The sequence below is a fragment of the Kryptolebias marmoratus genome, linkage group LG14 (genome assembly GCF_001649575.2).
Source record: "Kryptolebias marmoratus isolate JLee-2015 linkage group LG14, ASM164957v2, whole genome shotgun sequence".
Classification (NCBI taxonomy): Eukaryota; Metazoa; Chordata; class Actinopteri; order Cyprinodontiformes; family Rivulidae; genus Kryptolebias; species Kryptolebias marmoratus.
The window spans coordinates 16,707,687-16,731,925 of NC_051443.1; the positions used below are offsets into that span (position 1 = coordinate 16,707,687).

Sequence of the window (24,239 nt, forward strand, 5' to 3'; positions counted from 1 at the left end):
TATATATATATATATATATATATATATATATATATATATATATATATATATATATATATATATATATATATATATATATATATATATATTAGATCAGTACCCACCTGTTAGCTCCAAATAACAATGAGTTCAGGACAGGCTTTAACTGATTAATAAAAGAAATGAAAATAAAGTCAGATAAGCGGTTCTTATATTTCTTTTCAGTTAGATCCATTTGTATTTATCGGGATCCATGATCCATCGAAATCTACTGTAAAGTAAACATTTAATGGAGCACTAACAGATATCCCTGATTTACCCCTAATTGAAATGTTTAATCTAATTTAAAAAGACACTAAATCTACAGTATTTACACTATTTTAAAGCTGTGACAGACTAATTCATTCCTTTTCTTAGGCAAAAACATAGATGTTCTGTTTAACTTTGACTTGGGTGTAATCTTATATCTACATTTTTGCTAGTTATGGTTTTTTTTTTTATTTCGGTGTGCAGCAGTGCAAAGTAAATCAAGTTACCTAAATGTTATGTTCATCAAAACTGATGCAAGGCTGTTTATCAAGGAGAAAAGCAGCCATCAAAGTGAGGCAACTTATAAGTGGTGTATGTAGATAGTCCTAAGCCTCTGGTCTGGTGAGAGAGAGGAGGGCAAAGCAAGGCCTTAGTGACATCTCCAAACATGTCAGCGCAACACATTGGACAGGACCGCCCTGCTCTAAGAACCCAACGTCAAGATCGACAAGGGCAAAGCTGTTTCACACTTTGGCCCCAGCAGCAACCTGGTGTCCTTTATTGAAGGAGAATCTGCAGATATTTTCTTTCTTCCTCTTATTTTTCCGGATTTAAATCTTTCCTCTGCTCAACGATGCCCACTCCGGTTTTCTCCAGCTCCGGGTCTGTCCTGAACGTTGTGCTTCTGGTGTTGACTGGTTTGAGCGGGAGCAGCCCCATTAACCCCGCCGAGACTCATTACAGGACATCGGTCAACCTTGATGCAGGTGGCGAGCCTCTCCTCAGCGTTCAGGACTTTTTCAGCCAGTTTCTATCCACGCTGAACCTCACCAGACTTAGGTCCCAAACCCGGTCCCTGGCTGCCCAGAAAGAACCTCCGCCGGAGTACATGCTGGAGCTCTACAACCGATTTGCCAACGACCGCACCGCAGTACCATCTGCCAGCATTGTTCGCAGTTTCCAGAACGAAGGTACAGACTTCTTTTGCTTAAAAGCATTTAGTTTTATATCTCTACTTCTTCTCATTGAGAATATATTTGACTTTGCAAAAAAAAAAAAAAAAAGCGCAATTGTTGGACTGCTTTGATTAAATAAAGTCTAAACGGGGGGAAAAAAAGCACTGAAATACTCTTTTTGTTTTTTTTTATTTCAGATTCCTCCCCCAACTGTATAAGAGCCAAGGGTGTCCGGATGCATCCCCTGCTGTTTAACATCTCCATGCCCCACCGTGAGCACGTAACAATCGCTGAGCTTCGACTGTTCCTTCTTGTTCGGAAGGCCCAAAGACCATTCGCCGGGCTTAACTGCAAGGTGACAATCTACGAGTTACATGACGGCGTTGTTTGGACAAAAGAGGTGGGGAAAGAAGGGAGAGGGAGGGATGACGAGGAGGTGGTGAAGATGAAGGATTTGGAGGAACTGGTGACAAAGCATATCAACGTCAAAGATAATAGCTGGGTGTCGTTTGACCTCACTCATGCTGTTACATTCTGGCGGAAGTCAGGGTGCGCAACGCACAGACTTGAGGTTCATCTCGAGACTCTGGGGTCAGGGGAAGGATTGGCCACGGAGGGAAGCGAAGGTTTGGCTGAGATCGTTATTGACAGGAACTTGGATGGGAAACACAACTCAATGATGATTGTATTCTCAGACGACCAGAGCAGAGATCACAAACAGGACAGACAAGAGCTCAGTCAGATGATTAAGCATGAGAATGACCTTCCTGACAGCGTGGGCAGGAGCCAACAGCCGTTCTGGGGGGACGTGAATCACAACGCTGACCAGGACGAGCTGGACGAACAGTCCGCCCTGCAGCTGCAGTCCAACGCTATCCACGACGCACCTCCTCGAATTCGTCGCAATGTTAAGAGCGAGTCATGCAGGAGGACGCCGCTCTTCGTGAATTTTAAAGACATTGGCTGGGACACGTGGATTATCCAGCCTTTGGGCTACGAAGCGTACAAGTGCAACGGCGAGTGCAGCCCTCCTATGACATCCGAGGTCTCGCCTACCAAGCACGCCATAGTGCAGACAAGGCTGAGCCTCAAAAGTCCTGAAAAAGTGTCGCCCGCCTGCTGTGTCCCAACCAAACTGGAGCCAATCTCACTCCTTTATCGCGTTAACGAGGTGATCACCTATAACCACAAGTATGAGGGAATGGTAGTGGCAGAATGTGGCTGCAGATAATGTCACAGAGACTGAATATCTAAATCTATCTATTCATGTGCTTGTTTCCACGGTTTCATAAAATCTCATACGGTGGACTAGCTGTAAATTAGGACAAACACATGGTGTAAATTAGCAATTGTATAAAGGCAACTCAATATGTGTTGTGTTGATGTAGAGCAGAAACATTTCAAAGTGATGTTATAAAGCTTTTCAGACAATAATAAGCCATAATTTCTTATAAATAGTTGACACTTTTGTATATTAGAGTGCTTGCCAAGCATTTTCACCCATTCTTGCGTATGACAGTAACAAGCCAAAAACTGCTACGGACTTTAAAGTTTCAAATCAAGTATCATAAAAAATGGAGGAATGCATATTACCCACTGCCCTTCAAGCCAAATTTATGAACTTAAATCCTTGTATGCTGAGGAGGGACAGAGTTATCAGTCAAACCTTGTAGATGACAATATGCACAATCTCATGCGATATTGTGATAGCACTCAAAGAATGTGTTGAGGATGACTCTCAGCTACTGCCATGGTATGTACTGGGGTTAATGCTCAGCTACTACCATACCAATTGTTACCTCAGTTCATGTAAAATTGGCTGAGTAACAACCAATTTAGTGTTTTCCAAGTTTTAAATAAAGATCTCTCACAATCAGTTAGTGCTTGGAGTATGTATTAGGACTATTAGGACTGCCGCTAAGGCACCAAATTTTACCTTAATATCTTTAAAACTGACTAAGGTTTGGCCATGTTTGTGTTAGCTAAGGTCCCTTAGCTATATTGGTCATCTTAAATGAGGTTAACTCCAAAGTTAATCAGCTGTATACCAGTTGGAGGAGAAAAAGCTAAAATGCTCTAGCTTTTCCAAAATGAAGTATTTATTTAGGAACAAGATTGCCGAATGCTTTGGAACGAGATGTGCCTGCTGTATATTTGTAACCCGCGCGCGTGTGTGTGCGCTTTGCAATGTCTCGGAGCCATAGAGATGATTTAAAGACGATAATATTTTGTCTCCAAGTAGCTTGCCAGACTTGCAGAAAATGTATTTTCAATGGCTTTACACCAGGAGAGGATATTCGGAGCCTTGCAGACCCACGGGGCTTCTCTTCAGAAAAAAGCAGCTTCTCTTCTCCGACTTTGCTCGCAGCTGCGATGAAATCTTTCTTTATGCAAGCAGTTTGCGGTCTGCTTCTGTTTCACACGCTAATGGAAATGGGCATAAAAATAAAATATCTGAAGACAAACATACTCATTCAGCGATCTTTTTCTGCCTTGTGCGCACCATTTCATCGTCGGGTTATCACATCCCTCTCCATCTAACAAGCTTAATCCCCGTCCCTCCGCTGCCACATGCCTGGCGGGCCTCACTCCGCTCGCTTCCATGCCATATTGATAAAAAGGTGTCAGAGCCTGGAGTCTTGTAGGCCATCACTCAGGGTTAGACACCACTCGAAGTGGCTGCATTTGTGAGAGAAGGTGGTGTCAGATTCCTGGTGTCCAGCGCCAACATGTTCTATTGTCAATTCTGCCATCAGGTTGCTCGGTGCACTCTGAACCCTTCCACTTCCCTTTGCTGTCGCCTGGCATGCTCGCGTTCTTATCAAGGCAACAGTACAAACGGAAAAAGGAAAAAAACAAAACAAAACAACAACCACATCACATCACCACCTAGCTTGCGCTGTTAACAGTCAGGAGTAGGCAGCGATTGAGTAACCTCGTGGAACGTTCTAACTTGACAGGATCCTCGGTGTGCGTGCAGACTTCCACGAGCCGAGCGTGCAGGGCCGCGGCATCCCCAGGCAGTGAGCGGGTAGATCTGCAGCGATCGAAAACAGATGCACACAATCGGATTTCTTTCAACAACGGATCTAAGGGCTGAGGAAATGCAATAGATTTGTGGTTCTAAAATGAGGAAGAAAAATACGAACCATTGTGGTTTTATTTAATTGCTCCATATCTACAGTTCAGCTGAGTCGGCCATGTTGTTTTTCAATGATCTCTAGTGGTGCAGAATCACCGAAGAAAACACCATCTAACTTTCTCCCGAATCCATGCCTTTCAAACTACTGAATTTAGTTCGACTGACCTGATCTCAGTTGTGTTGAGTTGCACTAAAGTGAAACTGATAAATAGGTCAAACATGTTTAGTTGGTCAGTGGCTTGCACGCAGATTGTAATGAAGTGCTCACATCGAGGAGTCACCTGACATGGACCCACAGGAGGAAGAACCGTCTGATGTAGTGTCAGCTGTCCTTCATTCTGCGCTCACTGACTGGTTGTTTCTGGATTTCAGTTTTGTAATTAACCTTATCGTATCGTTTGGACTTATTGACAGACAGGTCCCAGTCTCTGAAGATCCACGGTGTCTCGTTCTCCATCACTTTACTCAATACTGGCTTCCTAAAAGGTGTCCTAAACCCCCCTCCTCTATGCTACTCACATATGATTGCTCTGCAAAGTCTCCAGACTATCATATTGTGGACTTCACAGATGAGACCGCTGTTGGTGGTTTGACTGCCAACAACAGCAGGTAGAGGAGCTTAGTGATTGGTGTAAAGCAAACAATGTAAGAAATAATGTTGCAAAGACAAAAGAGATGGAGACGGACTTCAGGAATAAAGCCAAAGCTGTGGAACTGGTAAAAGCAGCCCAATACTTAGACCTGCACATGTCCAACGACCTCACGTGGACCACAAACACAGCCGGCATCCTTTAAAAGGCTCACCTCACCGACGACTGTAATTCAGGAGCACGCCGGCCTCAGTGCTGCTGCACTAACTTATTTTAACCGATGTGCGGTGGAGAGCGTCCTGACACTTTCCATTATTCTGGTACGGACACCGCTCTGAAGCTGACAGGAAGGCGCCGTAAAGAGCGGTTAAATCTGTTTAGAAAAAAATGACCAACAGCAGCCTGCCATCACTAGAGGACATTTACACCAACAGATGCAGAACCAAAGCAAAAAATACAACAACGGAGCCCCATCTATACAGCCCATGAACTATTCACCCCCTTCCCTCAGGCAGAAGGTTGGGCGGCCTCAAAACAAGGCCGAAAATCAACTTCTGCCCTGAGGCTGAGGCAAAAAAAAAAAAAAAACCCAACTCATTACCTTAAAGGTACCCAATGCAGTGCCAGACAAAACAATTCATAATGTAAGAAACAAAATTCAAACTTTTTTTTTTCAAAAATCAATGGTTATTGTGTCTTTAAATTAAATATTTCTAAGCACCATTTGGGTGTATTTGATTAGCTAAAGGACTGAAAACAGATGAAACATTCTTCTTCTTTCTTTCTTTTAATGGCGGTTGGCAAACAGCTGCTGCTACACCAATTTTAGTTCAATATCTGTAAAAGTGACTGAATTACTCATTTTTATGTGTATCAGTCGTAGATGTATACATACTTTATGTATGTATTGGGGTTAATCCTCAGCTACTACCATACCAATTGTTACCTCAATTCCTGTAAAATTGGCTGAGTAACAACCAATTTAGTGTTTTCCAAGTTTTAAAAAAAGATCTCTCACAATCAGTTAGTGCTTGGAGTATGTATTAGGACTATTAGGACCGCCGCTAAGGCATAAATTAACCTTGGTTTAAGATGTATTATGTCAAATCATTCATATAGAAATATCAATGACCTTTTCCCAGTTACTTTAGCGCAAACATACTTTAATGAACACAGACAAACAGATCAAAATTCAAAAAGCACATCATTAGCAGTCATTTCTTACGCCTCACTCAGCTTTTAAATGAATTTTTTAACATTAAAACAGATTTGAAAAAAAAAAGCCATCAACAAAAACCTGATCATACAGAAATTAAAACTATATTTTGTTGGCTTCTAAGTCACTGTCAAGAGAAAACTTCACTAATTAGGCTCAGTTTTTTTTAAGCAAAATAAGAATCAGAGACTCGATCTGTCCTAGACTAGAGGGCCGGATCTGGCCCGCGGGCCTTGAGTTTGACACGTGTGATATAAATTCAAATGTAGTTCTTTGATATCTTTGACAAGCTGAATGACATAAACTAATCTGAATCTAAACCAACCAAACAAATCGGCTACATAAAGCGGCCATCAGCTGCACTGATTTAGCATCGATATCAACCATTAAAAACCCTAATCAGTCGAACTTTAATTGAACTAAATTTAACTTATCTCTTGTCTTATAGTTTCTAGCGATGTGGTGCCTGTTAAACTGATATAAGTGAGTTTTTTAACCCTTTTACGGTAAGAAGAAGCGATGGGGAGCGGAGCTGCACCGCAGCGCCACGCCTATCAGTGAAGAGCGTGGTGGGTGGGTGTGGAGAAGGAGAAGGAGAAGGAGGAGGATTTTTTTTGTTTATTTTCGTGGCCAGCTAGCCAGCCAGAGCATTGTCGTTACCTAAACGTTGCATTAGGTGTTGTTGTTTTGTTTTTTTTTTAGATCCACGCGTTAAGAGTCGAGCAGAAGAAAGAGCGCGAGCTGCACTTGTATGCGTAAATATTCCGCGAGGACGAACACTTGGAGCCAGCAGGGAAGAAGGTTCCGCGCAGGAGAAGTTGACGACCGTCTGTTAGCCTGTGTGCTAACGAGCTAAACACACAAGCTAGTTGACGCCAGATAAGGCATCAGCTTTTAGGTTTAAAAAAACACCAAAAAACGGAACTTTTATAATATATCCCAACATTGGGGCGACTCTGCTGCACGGTGAGTTACTGTAAATACATTAGTCAGTTTATAAGTTAGTTTATATTTGATAAAAAAGGTGGCTTTCTAGCCGAGCTGTTAGCTAAGCGCTAACAAACAACCACTTAGCTAAGCGACGCTAGCTAACCCTGTTTGTTCTTCAGCGCTTTTTTTTTCTTTCTAAGCATGTGCAAAAAAAATGAAGGTGTAGTTGTTGGGGAAATCAAAACGGTCTATCCCACTTGACCTGGACCCTTCTGAAGCTTTTTTATATTTTACTTTAGAATAAGAGAACGCGGCTAGGCTAACCTTAGCAAAGTCTAATTTAAAAATGCCTAAATCGATAACTATCTGTCTTCACACATTACTTAAAGAGGCTCACGGACAGCTCCAGTTGTTTATTTCTACAGTAAAGCTCAGTGTCCACTTAAATGTTTGAAGGGTATCATCTATTTCTAAATAATACATGACATAAAATGTATTATTATAAAAATTGTTGACTTTTTAGGGACTCCTAAGAAGCCCTGTGTAGCGGCAAAAAATAATCAACAAGTAGTGAGATGTCTGTTTCAAAGAATCAAGAGAAAGATCGATTTTTGTCTTTAAAAAATAATTTTATTGCGAAGGCAAAAGAAAGTTCGGAGACCCACTCACTGAACTCAGTCAGGAGAGGAGCCTCGAAAGAAAGCACTTTTATAGGGAGGCTTAATTACATCATTTTTCTGTCACACTTTTACATAGTTACTGAGCAGCTTCCTTTCTCACAAAGAAGATCTGATAATACAGAATTCCAGAAGGGAGGAGTAAGGGAGGAACAGAGTTTAAACATAATAGTTAGAAGAATAACTTAATTGCAAGAATCATAATAATTGTTATACATTTTACTATTAAAAAGAACAACATTAACATTTTCCATTACACCCTGCTATGTTTGAAGCTGGACTTTTGAAGTTATGGCAACTCGTATTCTGTAAATGTGCTTCACTATTCAAGCTGGTGTGGAATGATCCTGATATTTTTAGTAATTAGTCTTGTTTCGTTTTTCTTTTTTTAGGTTGCTGAGCGTGGGCTACTTTGGATAAACAGTAAATTCACCTCGATTCCCCCCTGCTGGAAAACGTAGAGGATACAGCTGGAAGTCCTGCTGACAAATACTGAAAATTTGCGAAGCGAGATGTCAATCACAAACACTCCCACGAGCAACGATGCCTGCCTGAGCATCGTGCACAGCCTCATGTGCCACCGCCAGGGAGGGGAGAGCGAAAGCTTCGCCAAGCGAGCCATCGAGAGTCTCGTCAAGAAGCTGAAGGAGAAGAAAGACGAGCTGGATTCGCTCATCACAGCCATCACCACCAACGGGGCTCATCCTAGCAAGTGTGTAACCATCCAGCGGACTCTGGACGGGCGCCTGCAGGTACCACGTTCGTGTTTCTTTCACTCCTCGTCAAGGGCAAAAAACAATCTTGGGGGGGAAAGATGTTTGCGCCTCATCGGATTCCATCTCTGTTTCAGGTCGCGGGACGGAAGGGTTTCCCCCACGTCGTTTATGCCAGACTGTGGCGATGGCCGGATCTACACAAGAACGAGCTGAAGCACGTGAAGTACTGCCAGTATGCCTTTGACCTGAAATGTGACAGCGTCTGTGTCAACCCGTACCACTACGAGAGGGTCGTTTCTCCAGGAATCGGTAAGAATGAGTCACGGGTTTTGAAGACGAGATCCAGGTCTTAACAGTTTTGCTGACTAATGAAATTAAAAAAGGGAAATATTGAAGACACTGATGGATTTTAATGTCTTGTTTAAAATACAAGCTCTTTTTAAAATTTAAGCCTATGCTTGCATGCAGTCATGTCCTTAACCACTTAAATGACAACATAAACCTGATTAAGTGAAGCTGATTGTTTTTTTCTTTTGCTCGTGTGTTGCAGACTTATCAACACTGACCCTTTCAAATTCAGGTACAAAGCTTTCCTTTTTTTCCTCTGCAAACGTTTTGCGGGCGTCCGTCGGTCTTAACCGCGCCTGTCGTTTCCTGCCAGGTCCGCTTATCGTAAAAGACGAGTTTGACTTCGACAACCAGCAGTCCCACTCCAGCTCTGAAAACCACCTGCAGACCATCCAGCATCCTCCGTCGAGGCCGGTTCCACAGGAGCAGTTCGCCAGCCCCCCTCTTCTGCCCCCATCCGAGGGCAGCAGCTCAGCCTCCTCCTCTGCTTTCTCAGCCATCAGCGCTGGACCTTCAAGTGAGATACGACATAAAGACACGCTCTTGGTTACAAATCGGAAGATGACGTGGTCAGCTAAGAGCAGTCTGTGGTGTTTTTGATAATTTACTAGTGTTTTTGGAACGTGTGCTCACAGATCCGACCCCGAACTGGAGCAGAAACAGCAGCTTCCCCCCGGCGGTGCCTCAACACCAGAATGGGCATCTACAGCATCATCCACCAATGCCTCACACAGGGCATTACTGTGAGTGGATGGAAAAGACGAATAACGCTCTGCAAAAGCCTAAATTTAAATCTCAACTTCATTTTTTTAAAAAATTTGTCGCACTCCGCAAACTCAAACGCAACCTAACATGTTTAAAATAGCAAAAGCAATGCTTCAAAAGAACAGGTAATAATAGCAACATTTATTAAATTAATCTGCAGAAAGGAGTCAAATATTGACACAAGAGTCAACATAACAGATAGAGGAGAGGAAAAGAACAAAAAGCTTATTAAAATAGCGCACAGGAGTTTATGGATTTAGAACATACCCTTTAAAAATGTTTTAAACTTTGAATAACCTTTACACGTACATCTGTTTAATGCCTCTAACTGTTTCTTCCCTCAAGTTAATAATAATAATTCTAAAAAATAGGAAACAAGAGGAGTCTGTGGTTGGCTACTGAAGGACTTTTCTGGCTGTTAGGCGTGTGTATTTGAGGAAGTCTTGAGGTTGTTTGCCGACTGACGATTCTGCAACAGAGAATCTCACACTCAGGCTCACTTAATTCTCACCCCAAAAAAATATAAAAAAAGGTTTAGTCAATTTCAAAGCTTGCTTCAGCTGCCTTATGAATATATCTGGTAAAATAATCAGAGTGAGGTTTCAGATTTGCTTAAAGTAATGGCTAAAATGTTCTTTCCAGGGCCTGTTACCAATGAAATTGCATTCCAGCCCCCCATATCCAATCACCCTGGTAAGTATCAAGCTCGACGCATTCCTTCATTTATGACAAAGAGCAGCGCGTTGACATTTGGTTACGTCTTCCAGCTCCAGAATATTGGTGCTCCATTGCGTACTTCGAGATGGATGTCCAGGTCGGGGAGACATTTAAGGTGCCGTCCACGTGTCCAGTCGTCACCGTGGATGGTTACGTGGATCCTTCAGGAGGGGATCGTTTCTGCCTCGGCCAGCTGAGTAACGTCCACAGGACGGAGAACATAGAGAGAGCCAGGTATTCTGCCACACACTTGGAGACGATGCCTTTGAATGTGCTGTACGTTCTTAGACATAAACAAAGAATGTGGTCACGTTGTTTATGGTTTCCCTCCTATCTACTGTTCTTAGGCTCCACATCGGCAAAGGTGTGCAGCTGGAATGCAAAGGGGAAGGAGATGTGTGGGTGCGCTGTCTGAGTGACCACGCAGTGTTTGTGCAGAGCTATTATCTGGACCGAGAGGCAGGACGCGCCCCGGGAGATGCCGTTCATAAGATCTACCCCAGCGCTTACATCAAGGTGAGGCGGCCGCGGCGTGATCCTCTGCTAGGACTTTAAAAAGCTGGTTTGTTTGTTTATTTTTATTTGTCACATGAACATCATTTTAAAAGGCTGGTGTGGCTGGTAAGACTGTAGTAATCCACCATTGGTGTCCAATCCAGGGCGTCGAGGAACACTATCCTGCAGGTTTTAGATGTTTCACTGCTCTTCAGCAGGTCTGCAAATGCTGCAGAAGCCTGTTACTCACTCAGTCCTTCAAACCAGGTGGGTGAAAGCAGAGAAACGCCTAAAACCTGCAGGATGATGTCCCTCCAGGACAATAACTGGACACCACTGAAGAAGTTCTGTTAAGTCTGTAGTCACATCTAGTTTTATTTTTTTTTTGAAGCCACTAACATGTTTTAACTCTGAGCTGGTTATGTTCCAGCTCAAGTTGCCATAAAACCCTCAGGTGTTCTTGGACGGCTGTAACAGTTTCTCCTGCTCCCCGATAGGTGTTTGACCTGCGCCAGTGCCACAGGCAGATGCAGCAGCAGGCGGCGACGGCTCAGGCAGCAGCTGCAGCGCAGGCAGCCGCGGTGGCTGGGAACATTCCGGGGCCCGGCTCCGTGGGAGGCATCGCCCCCGCCATCAGTGAGTGCTCTTACGGCTGCACTTGGCCTCGAGCAAGTGTATTACTATGATTGCTTCGAGTCTAGAATAATATCAGAACATTTTCTCGTGGCACCATATTGGAAAGCGTTGTGACAAAGGGAATTATGGAGCAGCGTGAGCAGGTATTTAAAAAAAAAACCTGGCAGCTTCAATTATGACAGAAAAGCTAAGCAAAGTGTATTTCCTGAAGCAGAAACTTTTGCGAATTCAACAGACTGATGTACCAGGTCCTATTACTGATTTTATTGTATTTTTTTTCTAATACGGGGATGGGCTACCCTGGTCCTCGAGGGCCACCGTCCTGCATGTTTTACTTGTTTCTCTGCTCCAACACACCTGATTTGAATCAATGGCTGATTAACAGGCTTCTGCAGAACATGAAGAGGTGATTTGACCTCTGAATCAGGTGTTTTGGAGCAGGGAAACAAGGAAAACATGCAGGATAGTGGCCCTTGAGGACCAGGATTGCCCACCCATTTTAATAGAATTACTTGATTTGAAACGTACAACTAAAACATAGAATAGCACACGCAGATGTTTTTTTACCACCTCACCCCTCACCCCCTCACATAATTTTCAGATTTTATTTTTTTTGCAGTCAATTTTGGTGCCAAAACATGAGCTTAAACAAAGAAGCAAATAGGCTAACAAACTTCTAGCCGTGCCGCTTACTTATTGTGAAATCTCAATAAAGTAACTCAGCTTTCTACTTCTAAAGTTATATATGAGAAGACATAAGGTTTTTATTGTCAGCTTTAAAAATGGGACTGAATTTCCTCATTTAAATCTGTCTCTTTTAGGAGAGACGCATGCTGGGTCTTGATGAAGTAATTTGCAGATTCAGTTCAAAAACCAAAAAAACATACATGTGAGATTAATTGGCAACTCTAAACTGTTGCTAGGTGTGATTGGTTGCCCGTCTGGTTTGTCTCTGTGTCCATGTGTTAGACAGAGGACATGTCCAGGTTGTAGCCCCACCTCTGGCCCAGTGACTGCTGGAGATGGGCACCAGCTCCCTGCATGGAAAAGCGGTTATGAAACTGGATGGATGGATGCTGCAACTGTCATTGTCTCTGCTATTGTATAATAGGTCTGATAACAGGCAATAATCAGGCTGACATTCACAGTATGTACAATGAAAGCGAGTGGAGTTGCAGTAATCTGTATTGGCTGAGCTTAATGAGCGACGCAACATTATCAGTAGCTTTCATTCTGCTTACCTGTTCCAGCTGCAGCACGCAGAGTAATTAGAGAGCTCTGCTTCATCCCGGCCTGCGGGTGCCTCATTGATTTTTACTTTTTTTTTTAAAAAAAAAGCTTCTTGCCTCAAAACTCTCCTGCAGGTTTGTCTGCTGCCGCGGGCATCGGGGTCGACGACCTGCGCAGGCTGTGCATCCTGCGCATGAGCTTCGTGAAGGGCTGGGGGCCAGACTACCCGCGGCAGAGCATCAAGGAGACGCCGTGCTGGATCGAGATCCATTTACACCGGGCCCTGCAACTACTAGACGAAGTTCTGCACACCATGCCCATAGCCGACCCTCAACCTCTCGACTGAGCTAAAACTGAACGAACTGTACCCCCCAAAAAAATAAAATAAAAGGTAACTACTTTAAACAGACCACTTCACCTGTAGGCCTGGGAATGCCAGAGGACTGTAATTCCATGGATGCTGTAGGTTGTAGTTGTAAAAAAGGACCTAAAGGCCGGCAGTGTACTCCAGTGTCTTTGACTGGAATACTGAGCTAAATTCCTAAAAATATAAATAATCAATCATGTCACATTGGGAGGAGCTGCAGTACTTCAGAAACATTCAACCAAGACTATGCAGGTTGGTGTTAACTTATTGAAATGACATAAAAACAGTGAGTGACTTAAAGTCTTAGAAAGAGGCCGAGTTTTAGGCAATATGAGTTAAATTAGACGTGATGGTGTGAGATGCTGAGTGTCCAAAAGAAACCCGTCAGTTTGAACATTTCTTTATTTACAGCTTGAAGGTGTAAAACTTACCTGTATGTCCCAAAGTTGCTTTTTAAAAAAAAACAAAAATCGATAACAGTATATTTTCTAACTTATTAAGTGTCACCATTCTAAATGTATTTTTAGCTGGAGTACACTGCCGGTCCGGTTCTCCTTTAGTGGCTTTCTTTGGCCCAAAAGACTTCCTGTAATCGAAGTTATTCTCCCCCCACCCCCTCACAGATCAGGACATTTCTGAAAACGTGTTGGTTACTCACGTCTGTCCTCGTCAGCTGTAACCTTAAAATGTTCTCACTTCTTATTTTGTTTTCGTTCCCCCCCAATTCTTCTTTTGGATTGTTTAAACACACAAACCTGTCATGGAGCTTTCTTTCACTCAAGAGTTCCAGTTTTTCATCACCAGTCCCTGTTACCACGTGAAATGTTTCAATTTAGTTCAGGTAGTTTTTTTTTTTTTTTTTTTCAAATATCATCAAGGTTATTAAAGTATTTTCAAAACACTCACTCAGTTTTGGTTAGCTGTCCATTAGCACTTTATTATATATATTTTTTTGGTTTCATAGTTTTAATTGTGGTTACATGGTAGTATCCATATAATCCTTTTAGTCTAGTTGAGTATTTTCTTTTGTTGCCATTGAATTTATGATTAATTAAAATGTGGCTCATTGTGCCCAAACCTTCCTGAACCTTTGGGTGGGTGCATCGCTTTCAAATAACTAATCACTGCCTGTTTTTATTTCTGGGAGACAAATTAAAGAAAAAAAACAAAAGAAGAAAAAAAATTGGGCTCATCAAATAAACGGCTGAGTAAATTAGGAGTGAACTGTGAGGAAGTGTAAGCCATATTGATGCCAAAAATACATTTTAAAGATGTCTGGACTGCAGTTCTTTCAGTATTACATAGCTTGATTTTTTAGTTACCTGATTTGTTTTGATATTGATTAAAAAGTATTTTAACATTTAGCATCAAGTTAACCAACAGTTGTGGGGGATTTGTTTTCTATTTTGTTACCTTTACAGTGATTACAGTTCTCTTCATTAGAAAACAAAGACAGGAGGAAAAACAAGTTCTCGCTCATCTTTATCTTTCCACTTATGTATCACAAATTAAATACATATGGAATTTGAATGATATTGGTGTTTATATGTACGAATAAAATAAAGCCGGCACCTTGTTTAGTGTGAAAGTCGAACTTATGAGAGCGGACGGCGGCTTTGAACAAGAAAACGTTTATTACTGCAAAGACGGGTCACAAATCTTAAGAAAACAACACTAAGAAGCTAGCCTGAGCTCAGATCTGAAATATTCAGAAAACAAAACTACATGTGTCTTTAATAGTTCCTCTAATCATCAATACGACACACTAAATGATAATGTCTCTGTAAATATAAAAGTCCCCCCATCCCGCCCCACCCCCATCCCGACAAAGTCCTCGTTTCTCCTGTAAAATGCACAATACAAATCACCCTACACACACCGTTTTCCTTGCCAATTCGAGAATATACATTGTAAACTTAAAACGGCACACGAAAAGAAAGTCACGTGAAGTCTGTGTGTATATATTATATCAGATATTTTACATCATCCAAAAAGGAGGAAAATAAAAAGGGAGTTCACAAAAAAGCACTGAAGCCAACGAATCAGATAAAATGTTCACCAAAAAGAACAAATCAATTATTATTAGGACACAAATAAATATACCTTTTCAGTTTCTGATATACACAATTTTTTTTTTCCTGTCAAAGATGAATTAAAAGAAAAAAGCCTTCTTTAAAATGCCACCACCTGATGCCTGCGCTAGCATCGAGCAGCGTGCTACAGATGGCCACGACTCACCAGACTGTCAAATGGCACTTAACAAAATCCCCAACAGGTCACAGCGTTTAGAAAACATCGGCTGACAAAAGAAATCACAACCATGAGGAAAAAAACAACTCAGAGCAGTTTACTGACGATAAGTCTCCTGGTCCTTCTGTACATTTAAAAATAAAAAATAAAAAAGGTCGTTTGCAGGGACTCACCCGTGTCTGACTGGTACGGGGTGGGAGTTTTTATGGGCGCAATCATCCAGGAACTAATCAATAGTTCAGTCGGAATACTTCCTCTTTTCCATCAGCAGCACCTGTGCAACTAAACATCTGCTTTCTTAGGCCACCGGAGAGCCGATCGTCCGGCCAGGCCGTCCGCCGCGGTCAGGCCGTCCGCCGCGGTCAGGGTGAAACTAAAAAAAAAAAGGCACCGGAGTTCATGTGAAAGAGGCAATTCTAGCTTCTATCTATGCGGTTTTAGAAACTGTTTCTTTTGCAAATGGCAGTGGTGAAAACACGTCAGTTCCTATTTCCAAAAAAGAAACAGAAGAAATTAAAATACAGCAGTTGTTGGCGACCGTCACCATCAGTCCAGAGTTACCCCGGCGAGACTTGGAGATCCAGAGAAGTTCTTCTTTCACGTGGAAAATAAACCGAAAACGGAGAAGAAAGTGCTGGATTGTTTCAAAAGAAATAAAATTTAAAAAAAAACAAAAAACAGTTTCTAGCAGCACATGGCAGCTGTGCGAGACCAGAAAGCACTTCTCATCCAAAACAAACCCAAAATCCTAAGCACACGATTGGGATTCAAACGAGCACGTTTTCAGCCCATTTTGAGTCCAGGCACAAAATAATACAAATCAGCATTTCTCGTGTTGTAGTGAAGATCTATAAGGAGGCTGAGATGAAGTGAAATTAATGACAATAAAATGTGGAAGTAGGGAAGAAAACCAGCGACCAAGAAAAACTTCCTCCGTAACTTTAAATCCAAGATTGATGACAGTTTTTCCTCATTTTGTACCACAGATCATCTAATTTCTTTGTTCTTATGTGAACAAATAATGATCTGGTTAAAATATGACATAATGTAGGGCTTACATTTTCTTTTTTTTGTAATTCATTGAAATTTATCATGGACATTGTCACGACTTTGACCTGAATTTGACAGTTTATAATCTCAAGGTAGAAAAAGACCTTCAACTTGCAGCAACAAACAGTGGAGCTCGTTTGCCTTCTTTTTTTTTTTTTTTTTAAAATGGCAAAAAAAGGCAAACCTAGGAGCACTCACTTCCTAGACCGGGTCAGACGTTTCAAGTCAGCGTGGTGAGAGTACCGCAGGTTTAACTTGTCAAATTCAACCCCCAAAAAACCGAACATTAGAGCCTAAATGACACAATGTGCGCACTTTATATTAGAGCACTTCCCCCCGTTATTCACCGTTACTACCTAGGCTCCACAAAAAAAAAAAAAAGTTGTAATCACAGCAAATGTAGTGCCCCTCCTTTTTAAACCTACATAGATTTAAAAACCTGCTTTCTGTACAGTAGATCTGCTGGAATCAGTTCATGATTTCTCCTCAGAGCCCATTAGAACGCACGCCAAAAAAAAAACAACACTTAAAACAATAAATATCAATAAATAAACATTTCTTTTGTGGAGAAACAATACAGACCGTTTAAACAAGCATTCAAAAATGAGCAAAACAACAACAAAAAAATGTATTTTAGCATCAACAACAACCAAAAAAAAAAAAAGTTCCTATTTTCTGAGGATTAATCTCAATATTCCCCACGACATTGAAGGCTATAACAGTTCAAGTATAAGTTGCAATCTAAGAAACCAGAAGTTAGTCCCAAAGTCTTTTTCCACTTCACAGTCTATGAGCTAATTACAGATGAGCTACCGAAGGAAACATTCACGTCTTAACAATCAGATCACACACATAAAAAGCAACAAATATATGTAGTGTGTCGGCATTTTATATACTATACATATATATCTATATATCTCTTTCAATATTAGAAAATATCTACTTTTGGTCCACTGTACAAAGATGACCTTTAAACAGGGAACAAAGGAAATGTTCAATGAGAGTTTTCAGAGGTGAGAGAAAAGCAATGCAGGTTTTTTTCTCCATCGTGTTGAGATTTGTGCAGTACAGTGGTGTGAGTGTGTGTGTGTGTGTGTGCAATAAGGTTTGGTGACTGTGCTGCATGCATCGAAGGGCTGGCACCACTGGTTTGAGGTAGGGTGGACTGATGGATGTGTCCCAACACACACACGCACGCACGCACACACACACGAGCACGCAGACACAGGCACATAAACACATGAGAGCACAGATCTAAAGCGTCCCAACGGGCGCCAACACGAGCACGCTTCATCCTGTGGCGAAAGACTAACGCAAAGAATAGGCCTCGAGAAAGGCCGAGCGAGGGCGGGAGCAAGGCTAAAAGACTCGGACGAGTTTTTTTTTACAAACAAAAACAAAAAGAGCTGATCCGGAGGAGAAAACAACAGGTGCGCCTGCATCCCACAGGCCTCAACACTGATGAGCCAGCCCAAATCCAGCCACGAGTCACCAGCAAGCCAAATCTGCGGCTGGGACGATGCAGGGGCGCTGCGGGCGCTCTCTGCAGCACACAGGTCAGGACTACATGGACAGCTGCATTTAAGGATAAGGCACTATGATAAAGCCGAGGTACAATAAATCCCTGACATTCTTTCTGCTTTGCAACATGGCACTGCGGGACAGGAAACAGCATTTTTTTATGTATTTTTTTTCTATTATGTTTTTTTTTTTTTCCTGGTGGCTCAAATGGCTCACTCTTAGCTTCCTCTTAGTTTATTTTTGGTCCACTGCGAACTGAAGAAACTTGATTAAGATAAAAAAAAATAATAATAAAACCTGCAAAACCAGGGAAACATGCCCAGTAGGTTGCTTTCAAGATCAGAACTCGTCACGTAAAGCACACTAAGGAGCATCTAAAATAAGCAAAGGCAAGCGTTATGCACAGGGTGCATAGAAAAGCTAGCTTTTTTTGATTTGAAACAGCCTTTTTTCCCCCTCCTCAATCTCATCTGTGTACACAAGCAGCAGTACAGACATTGTTTTTTTTTTTTTTGTTTAGTTTTCTGTGGCTTAAAGATGTTAAGTAATTATATGCATGTGACTAACAGAACTGCCCCATGAGCCGTATATAAACGTACATGAACTGAAAACTTGTCCCTTTTGTTTTCGAGCTACATAAACTTAAAAACATCTCATTCAGTTAGAATATCAGCTGCTGGAATGCATGTTTACAGAAATCATACTAAAAATCAGGAGAGATAAACTAAAATAAAACAACAACAGTCATAGCACCATGAAGTTTGACTAATACCAACTGAAATATTAGAAGAAAATAAAAAAGAACAACAACTATGTACAATAGGTGGAGTTTGGAGTCAGTTAATGCATTTGCTCTCCTGGGACTAGTGACATGGATTTGAGCTCTGAGACATCAGTAGTTTAATGGAATAAAGCCCATCTGTGTTCACAGACAAAAACAGTAAGTCATGTCTGAAGAGGAAACATTAACGGGTCAAATTAGTCCTTTTTTTTTTTTTTTTTTTTTCTTCCCTCCCCCTCCCTCCAGGTCCCTTCCACCAGCTGCCGCACTGTGTTAGAGCACAGACTCACAGGATGACGACACATCCAGAACTCAAACAAGTCAGACAAAAGGACAGAGCACATCTCGGCCACCATGTCGCTCCTCCGCCTGACCAGGCCGGATGTGGAGAGAGTGCAAACAGAGACAATGCACGGGAAAAAAAAAAACGACGCAGACATCTAGACTTCGAGAGAGAGAGAGAGAGAGAAAGGTGGAGACGGGAGACGGGTAAACAGCCAGGTGAGACGAGGTGAGCGGCGGCCCCCGGCCCCCCCGGGAGCCTCAGACTGAGGCGTACGTGTTGCCTGTGGCGCTGCAGTGGCGGATGGTGGGAGTCCCGGCGGAGGGCGTGAGGATGTGCTCGGTGTGGTCCTGCGGCGGCTGCGGCAGGGAGTGGAGCACGCTCGGCTGGACCACACCCACCACGGGGTGGGTCCCGTCCTCCAGCGCCCCGACCTGGATCACCTGGATTACCTCGTGCTCCGACTTTTCCCGCTTGGGGAGGGGTTCCCCGGACTCCTCTGTGTCCTCCTCCAAGTCGCTGTCCATCCCACTGGTTTCATCTGAATAGAAACAGGAAGCAGATTTATTAAATATTCAACACTTTATTGTTCGACTGATTTACTTTTTGACGCTCATGCACAGCTCTACATTTCAGTAACACCACATTTAAAATCACCAGCTGAATACATCTATATAAACTAGTTCTTTTTAATCAGAAGAAATTCAGCTTTGTTTTCCAAATATGGATCATTTTTGGTCAAATTATGTCAACATTTTAACCAGGAAAATCAAGACATCTTCCGATTTTGGCGTCTAATTATATTGCATTTATTCCTTTACTTAAACATTTGTGTCTGTTCCAACCTGATCTGTTCCCTTCATCGACACTAGTTTATTATTATGATTATTATTATTATATTTATGAGATTTTTCTGCTCTCACAGCATCCACTTCTTTTATTTGTAGATATTTTTGCCATTCTGTTTTCTGGCCTCCGGTGTTTCCTCATAGCAAATTTATGAGAACAGCAGGATCCAATTATTGTCGCTTTTATTTGACTCTTCAATCCCTTTTGGATCAAATCACGAGGCGTTAGAGATGGACAAGAAGTGGGACAGATGGAGATTTGTGGGGTATTGCTTTTCACTGCTCTTTTTTCAAAAACAAGATGAAAAAAAAATATTCTGCTTTTTTTTTTTCCACATAAAATAATATTCTGCTTGTCTTACCTTTATCAATGCTAGTCAGGGATAAGTTGTTGAGGCTGTCGAACTGAAAGAAATATGAGAAATGGCGAAGATATCAGCGGTTTATACGGTTTTATGTACACTGATAAACGCAGAGACATGCAGTGGATCCTCTGTTTACAACAACGTACGACGGCTCGACATTAAAACAAAATTTATTTAAAATCGAGGGAGGTGCTGCACGCTTACCTCGCCCATGACTCCAATAGGCGTCTCTCCTGTAGCCTGAGCCACCCGATGTTCCACCAGATAAAACATGTACTCATCATAAAGCAGGCGAATGAGGTGGAAGGAACCGAAGCTGGCAGCGCTGCGCAGGGTCAGGTCCCTGATCACCATCGAACTGCAGAGACAGGAAAAAAAAAGATGTTAACGTTTTGGGCCAAACACACGGTGGCTTTAAGTGTCTGACAGCTTTCAGACCTGTAGAAGGACCACTTGAGCAGGAACTGTCTCGCTGCCCGGGGGAAGCTGGGCCTGTGCTCGTAAGGCTTCAGCACCTGAGTGACCACGTTGTCCAGCCAGGCTGCCCACTGCTCCAGAGAGCTCTGCTGCTGCAGCGTGGCCTTGAAGTCCTGCTCCAGGTGCTGCACCAGTCCCTCCTCACACTGGCACACCCATGATGCCTGCTCCTGCACAGCAACAGGAAGGAACGGGCAGGAGCTTTACGTAGAACCGTTAATAAGCATGCAACCTGGAGCAAATACCGAAACACGAAGAGCCGCTCCGACCTGTACGTTGGCAAAGTCCACCCGGTTGAGATCGCTCAGCATCTGGTTGATTTGTGACGTGTTCTGCAACACAGCACGTGCCGCCTGAGCCAGGTGGTTCAGAGATGTATATCTGCGCAACGTTTGCGCAAAGGCACTAACAGCGGCAATCTGTGACGGGAGGACACCCAAGACCCGGGTTACAACAACTTCACACAACTCTCACAACCAGAGGGAAAGTGTTAACGGCATATATTTAGTGCACCTTGGTCTGAATCATTCTCTGCGGAATGGCATTCATGGCATTACTAAGCCAACCTTCCAAGCTTTTGGCAAAGTTGCGAATGGCTTGAGTCAAGGCACCTGAAAAGAAAACAGCCATAAGTTAAAAAAAAGGTATTCCACACCTGAATCGGTTGTTCAGGTAAACACAAAAGGGTTCTGCGACAGTGGCTCACTGGGAATGGGTCTCAGGACATCAGGAATAAGGATCTCCACGAGGGCCTGGTACATTAAATGGTCGCAGGTGCTCATCCACTTAAGAACCGCCTCGTTTCTGCACAGCGCCAATAGCTGCGCTCGAGGAAGCCGGGCTTCGATCTCGCTTATGCTGCTGCAGAGGGAGCAAACCAGTTTTAACAACAAACTCATCTAAACAACCACATTACCTTCAATTAAATAAAGCACAAATACATCCATGGATGTGTGTGTACAATAATTAGTTGAATCGCACCTGTTTTCTGTTACAGTGGCGCCCTCTACAGTGTCCGGGGGGGAATAACGCCAGAATGTCTGCCACAGCTTCTCAATTAGACCGAACTGGAGGTTCACGACAACGTCCAATATAGCCTGAAACCCATCCAGAAATTAAACAAGATGAGTTATAAATTAACACTGCAACAACAAGAATCAATTCCTCTGAAAGCTGCCATATTTCAAATATTTTTTCAAAACATCAACCCTTAAGCTTTTGTTTTTGTTTTTTTTTTTGGCTTCACACCTTCTGGGGCTCATTACATTTCAAAGCCTTGGTTGACATGATTACTAGTTGCTCAAATATACAGAGAGTTGAGTGTAAAAACATCAAAACCAGCAGAGAAAATCAGCTAAAAATGTCATTTCTCTCTCAACCCAACTGAACTTTAAAGTGTATTTCACTTTATCTAAATAATGAAAAACTTTAGTTCAGTATTTGCAACTTCACGGCCTTCTCTTGTTAGCTTCAACAAACTGGTGTTATAATAGCTACACGACAGAAACTAGGGACTTGAATCGTGGAGAGAAAGAGTCAATAAACACAATGGAGAACAAGCAGAATGATGACAGAATCAGAGAATAAGACGCCGCTCCGTTGTGGCGTCTTCAACAGTCACATATTGATGTTTTAGTGAATGCAGCAACATGACCAGGCATTGCTTCGCTGTCTTTCAGAAATGTTTTCGAACAGTGTGTTGGTGACCTTGAAGAACATATTAGAAAAAATATTTAGTTTATCTAACCTCACAGTGCTCTCTGTAGAGGGACTGGAGAGCTTTCACGTCCTCTGGGCTGATGTTCTCTGTATTATTCTGTCCCAGGTCCAGCTCCACAAAGTCAGGGAGTGCCCGCGATGCGTCTGTTGACGAGTAAATACAAAATAAATTCAGATCAAACTACTTTACATGAATTATATATGGCATTTTGTGTGTTTCAGTTCTTCGTTTTACAGACGCTCCGGTGAAATGAGAAGGCTGCTGACCTAGGAACTGCTGGTGGTGCTGGCTCTGTGCAATAACCGTCTGCTCCGCTGCGCCGGGATGGTGCTGGCCTCCGCTTGTGTAATTGTCCCCAGAGCTGCCGTCGAACTTCTGCACCGGCTTGAACCTGGAGCAGCAACGCAGACCTCAGCATCGCAAACAACTTCGAACTGTGTCACAGGAAGTGCCGGGGTCGTTCTACCTCTGCTTCTGCTGAACGGGCTGCTGCCGTAGGGCCATGTACTGCATGTCTTCCTGAAGTCTGTTGAGCGGGGAATCCGGCTTCACGCGGATACCGTAGTAATGGTATTTCGAGTTCCCTCTGGAAGGCGAGGCAGACAGGTAAACACGCTGACCCGAGTTGCACGGAATGCACAAAAGACTTCAGGAAACGACAAGAAGAAGGTAGCCAAGCCAATCTGATGCTTTCTTATGTTTAAAAAAAAAAGAAGCGGGAACGTCTAACCTTGTTCCAAGACGCCTCGTGCGGAGTCCCATGAAGATGGAGCGGATGAGTTTGCCAAAAGAGGCTGCGTTTACGGGGTCCAGCTTCTGCTCCTGGCAGTGGCGCAGGTAATGATTGTAGAGGGTGGATCGCGGCAGACTCACTCCCTCCGCCGTCTCGTAATTGTCCAGAAGCCACTGGAGCTAAGAGGGAACACGTGCTTTTTTTAAAACTCACTTAACTACGCTTACACCGTGATCAACAAAATCCTTGGCTGTCGTTCAGTGAACTTAAATGTCGCCGCTTGACAGATTCGCAAAAAGCTTCTACGGCAGCCAGTGATTTGAGAGCAACGCTAACAAACAAAACAAGCAACCCAAAAAAACAACAACAAAGCACCACACTGAAACCATATATAGAGAGAGATAAGAGACAGGCAGAGCAGCAAAAAGAGTGAGATTAGCAAAACTTAAGGTTAGCCGAGGGAGTGCGTTTCGAAAAGCAACTTACATGGCTGTTGAGCAGCGAGCTTCTCTGACTGGATAAACCCTCAGATTTTTGGAGAGTCTCAATCGCCATTTCAATCTGATAAACCACGAAGCACAGGACAACAAAATGTAAGAGGAGGGAGAGGGGGGTGGGGGGGGAGGAATCAAAACCAAAGCAAGAAAACTAAGGAGCTCGATGCGTACACGTTACTGGACACAAGCCAAAAAAAAAAAAATAATAAAAATAAATAAAAGACAGTCGAGAAAAGATCCCAAAGCAAACACCGCTAACCCCAAGCAGAGCAGGTCTACCTGTCGTTTAAAGGAACGATCTGTGCTCAGCAGAGAAACAGGCAAACGTAACGTACAAAACTGTCTAAAGAACCAGCCTGTGAGTGGCTGTAATCCACACAACCATTCGGGATTTATGAAGCATAAATCCACCAATGTGAAGAAAGGCCCGACTCCTTTACAAGAACAGGAAATGATGGCTGCATGAAACTTCTTCTGTGGGTTTTTTTGTAGTGATAAAAATGTTGAACACTTAAAGTGCTGTAGAACAGTTTTAAACCACCCTTAAGTTATTTCTAATTAAAAGAAAGATCAGCAATTCCTCAGACTTTGGTTCCTTTTCCACTGACTCAAGACTTTTGCACAGTGCTGTAAATCTGGTTATGTGAAGATGACTGCACGGTATATATATATATATATATATATATATATATATATATATA

General features: G+C 42.7%; 3 protein-coding genes across 6 annotated transcripts in view; 2 read left to right on the forward strand and 1 right to left on the reverse strand.

Annotated features, from left to right (window-relative positions):
* Positions 1-847: 847 nt before the first annotated feature.
* LOC108247539 (bone morphogenetic protein 10-like) lies at positions 848-3,620 on the forward strand. The gene is made up of 2 exons (XM_017435741.3): positions 848-1,199; positions 1,382-3,620. The coding sequence occupies exons 1-2, from the start codon at positions 863-865 to the stop codon at positions 2,413-2,415; spliced, it is 1,371 nt and encodes a 456-aa protein (XP_017291230.1). The 5' UTR covers positions 848-862; the 3' UTR covers positions 2,416-3,620.
* Positions 3,621-6,741: 3,121 nt separating this feature from the next.
* Positions 6,742-14,584, forward strand: smad4a (SMAD family member 4a). 2 transcript variants are annotated; one of them, XM_017435746.3, is made up of 11 exons: positions 6,744-7,098; positions 8,132-8,491; positions 8,590-8,764; positions 9,006-9,035; positions 9,117-9,320; positions 9,439-9,546; positions 10,211-10,261; positions 10,336-10,519; positions 10,633-10,801; positions 11,278-11,416; positions 12,781-14,584. In XM_017435746.3, exons 2-11 carry the CDS (start codon positions 8,252-8,254, stop codon positions 12,990-12,992), a joined length of 1,512 nt encoding a protein of 503 aa, XP_017291235.1. In that variant the 5' UTR covers positions 6,744-7,098; positions 8,132-8,251; the 3' UTR covers positions 12,993-14,584. The 2 variants fall into 2 exon arrangements, with proteins under 2 accessions (XP_024866238.1, XP_017291235.1); XM_025010470.2 differs by having other exon boundaries at positions 6,742-7,098; positions 9,006-9,320.
* rfx3 (regulatory factor X, 3 (influences HLA class II expression)) overlaps positions 13,859-24,239 on the reverse strand; it is a 17,169-nt gene continuing 6,788 nt past the window's right edge. Inside the window, exons 7-19 of one of the 3 annotated variants that reach the window (XM_025010466.2) lie at positions 23,528-23,602; positions 23,039-23,220; positions 22,775-22,894; positions 22,575-22,699; positions 22,336-22,451; positions 21,570-21,685; positions 21,295-21,449; positions 21,102-21,199; positions 20,858-21,007; positions 20,550-20,758; positions 20,316-20,469; positions 20,109-20,151; positions 13,859-19,439 (exon numbers count right to left, since the gene is read on the reverse strand). In XM_025010466.2, coding sequence (XP_024866234.1) covers positions 19,159-19,439; positions 20,109-20,151; positions 20,316-20,469; positions 20,550-20,758; positions 20,858-21,007; positions 21,102-21,199; positions 21,295-21,449; positions 21,570-21,685; positions 22,336-22,451; positions 22,575-22,699; positions 22,775-22,894; positions 23,039-23,220; positions 23,528-23,602 — 1,824 coding nt within the window. In that variant the 3' untranslated portion in view covers positions 13,859-19,158. The remainder of the gene's footprint in view (positions 19,440-20,108; positions 20,152-20,315; positions 20,470-20,549; positions 20,759-20,857; positions 21,008-21,101; positions 21,200-21,294; positions 21,450-21,569; positions 21,686-22,335; positions 22,452-22,574; positions 22,700-22,774; positions 22,895-23,038; positions 23,221-23,527; positions 23,603-24,239) is intronic. The other 2 variants (XM_017435742.3, XM_037979353.1) reach the window with 2 other exon arrangements.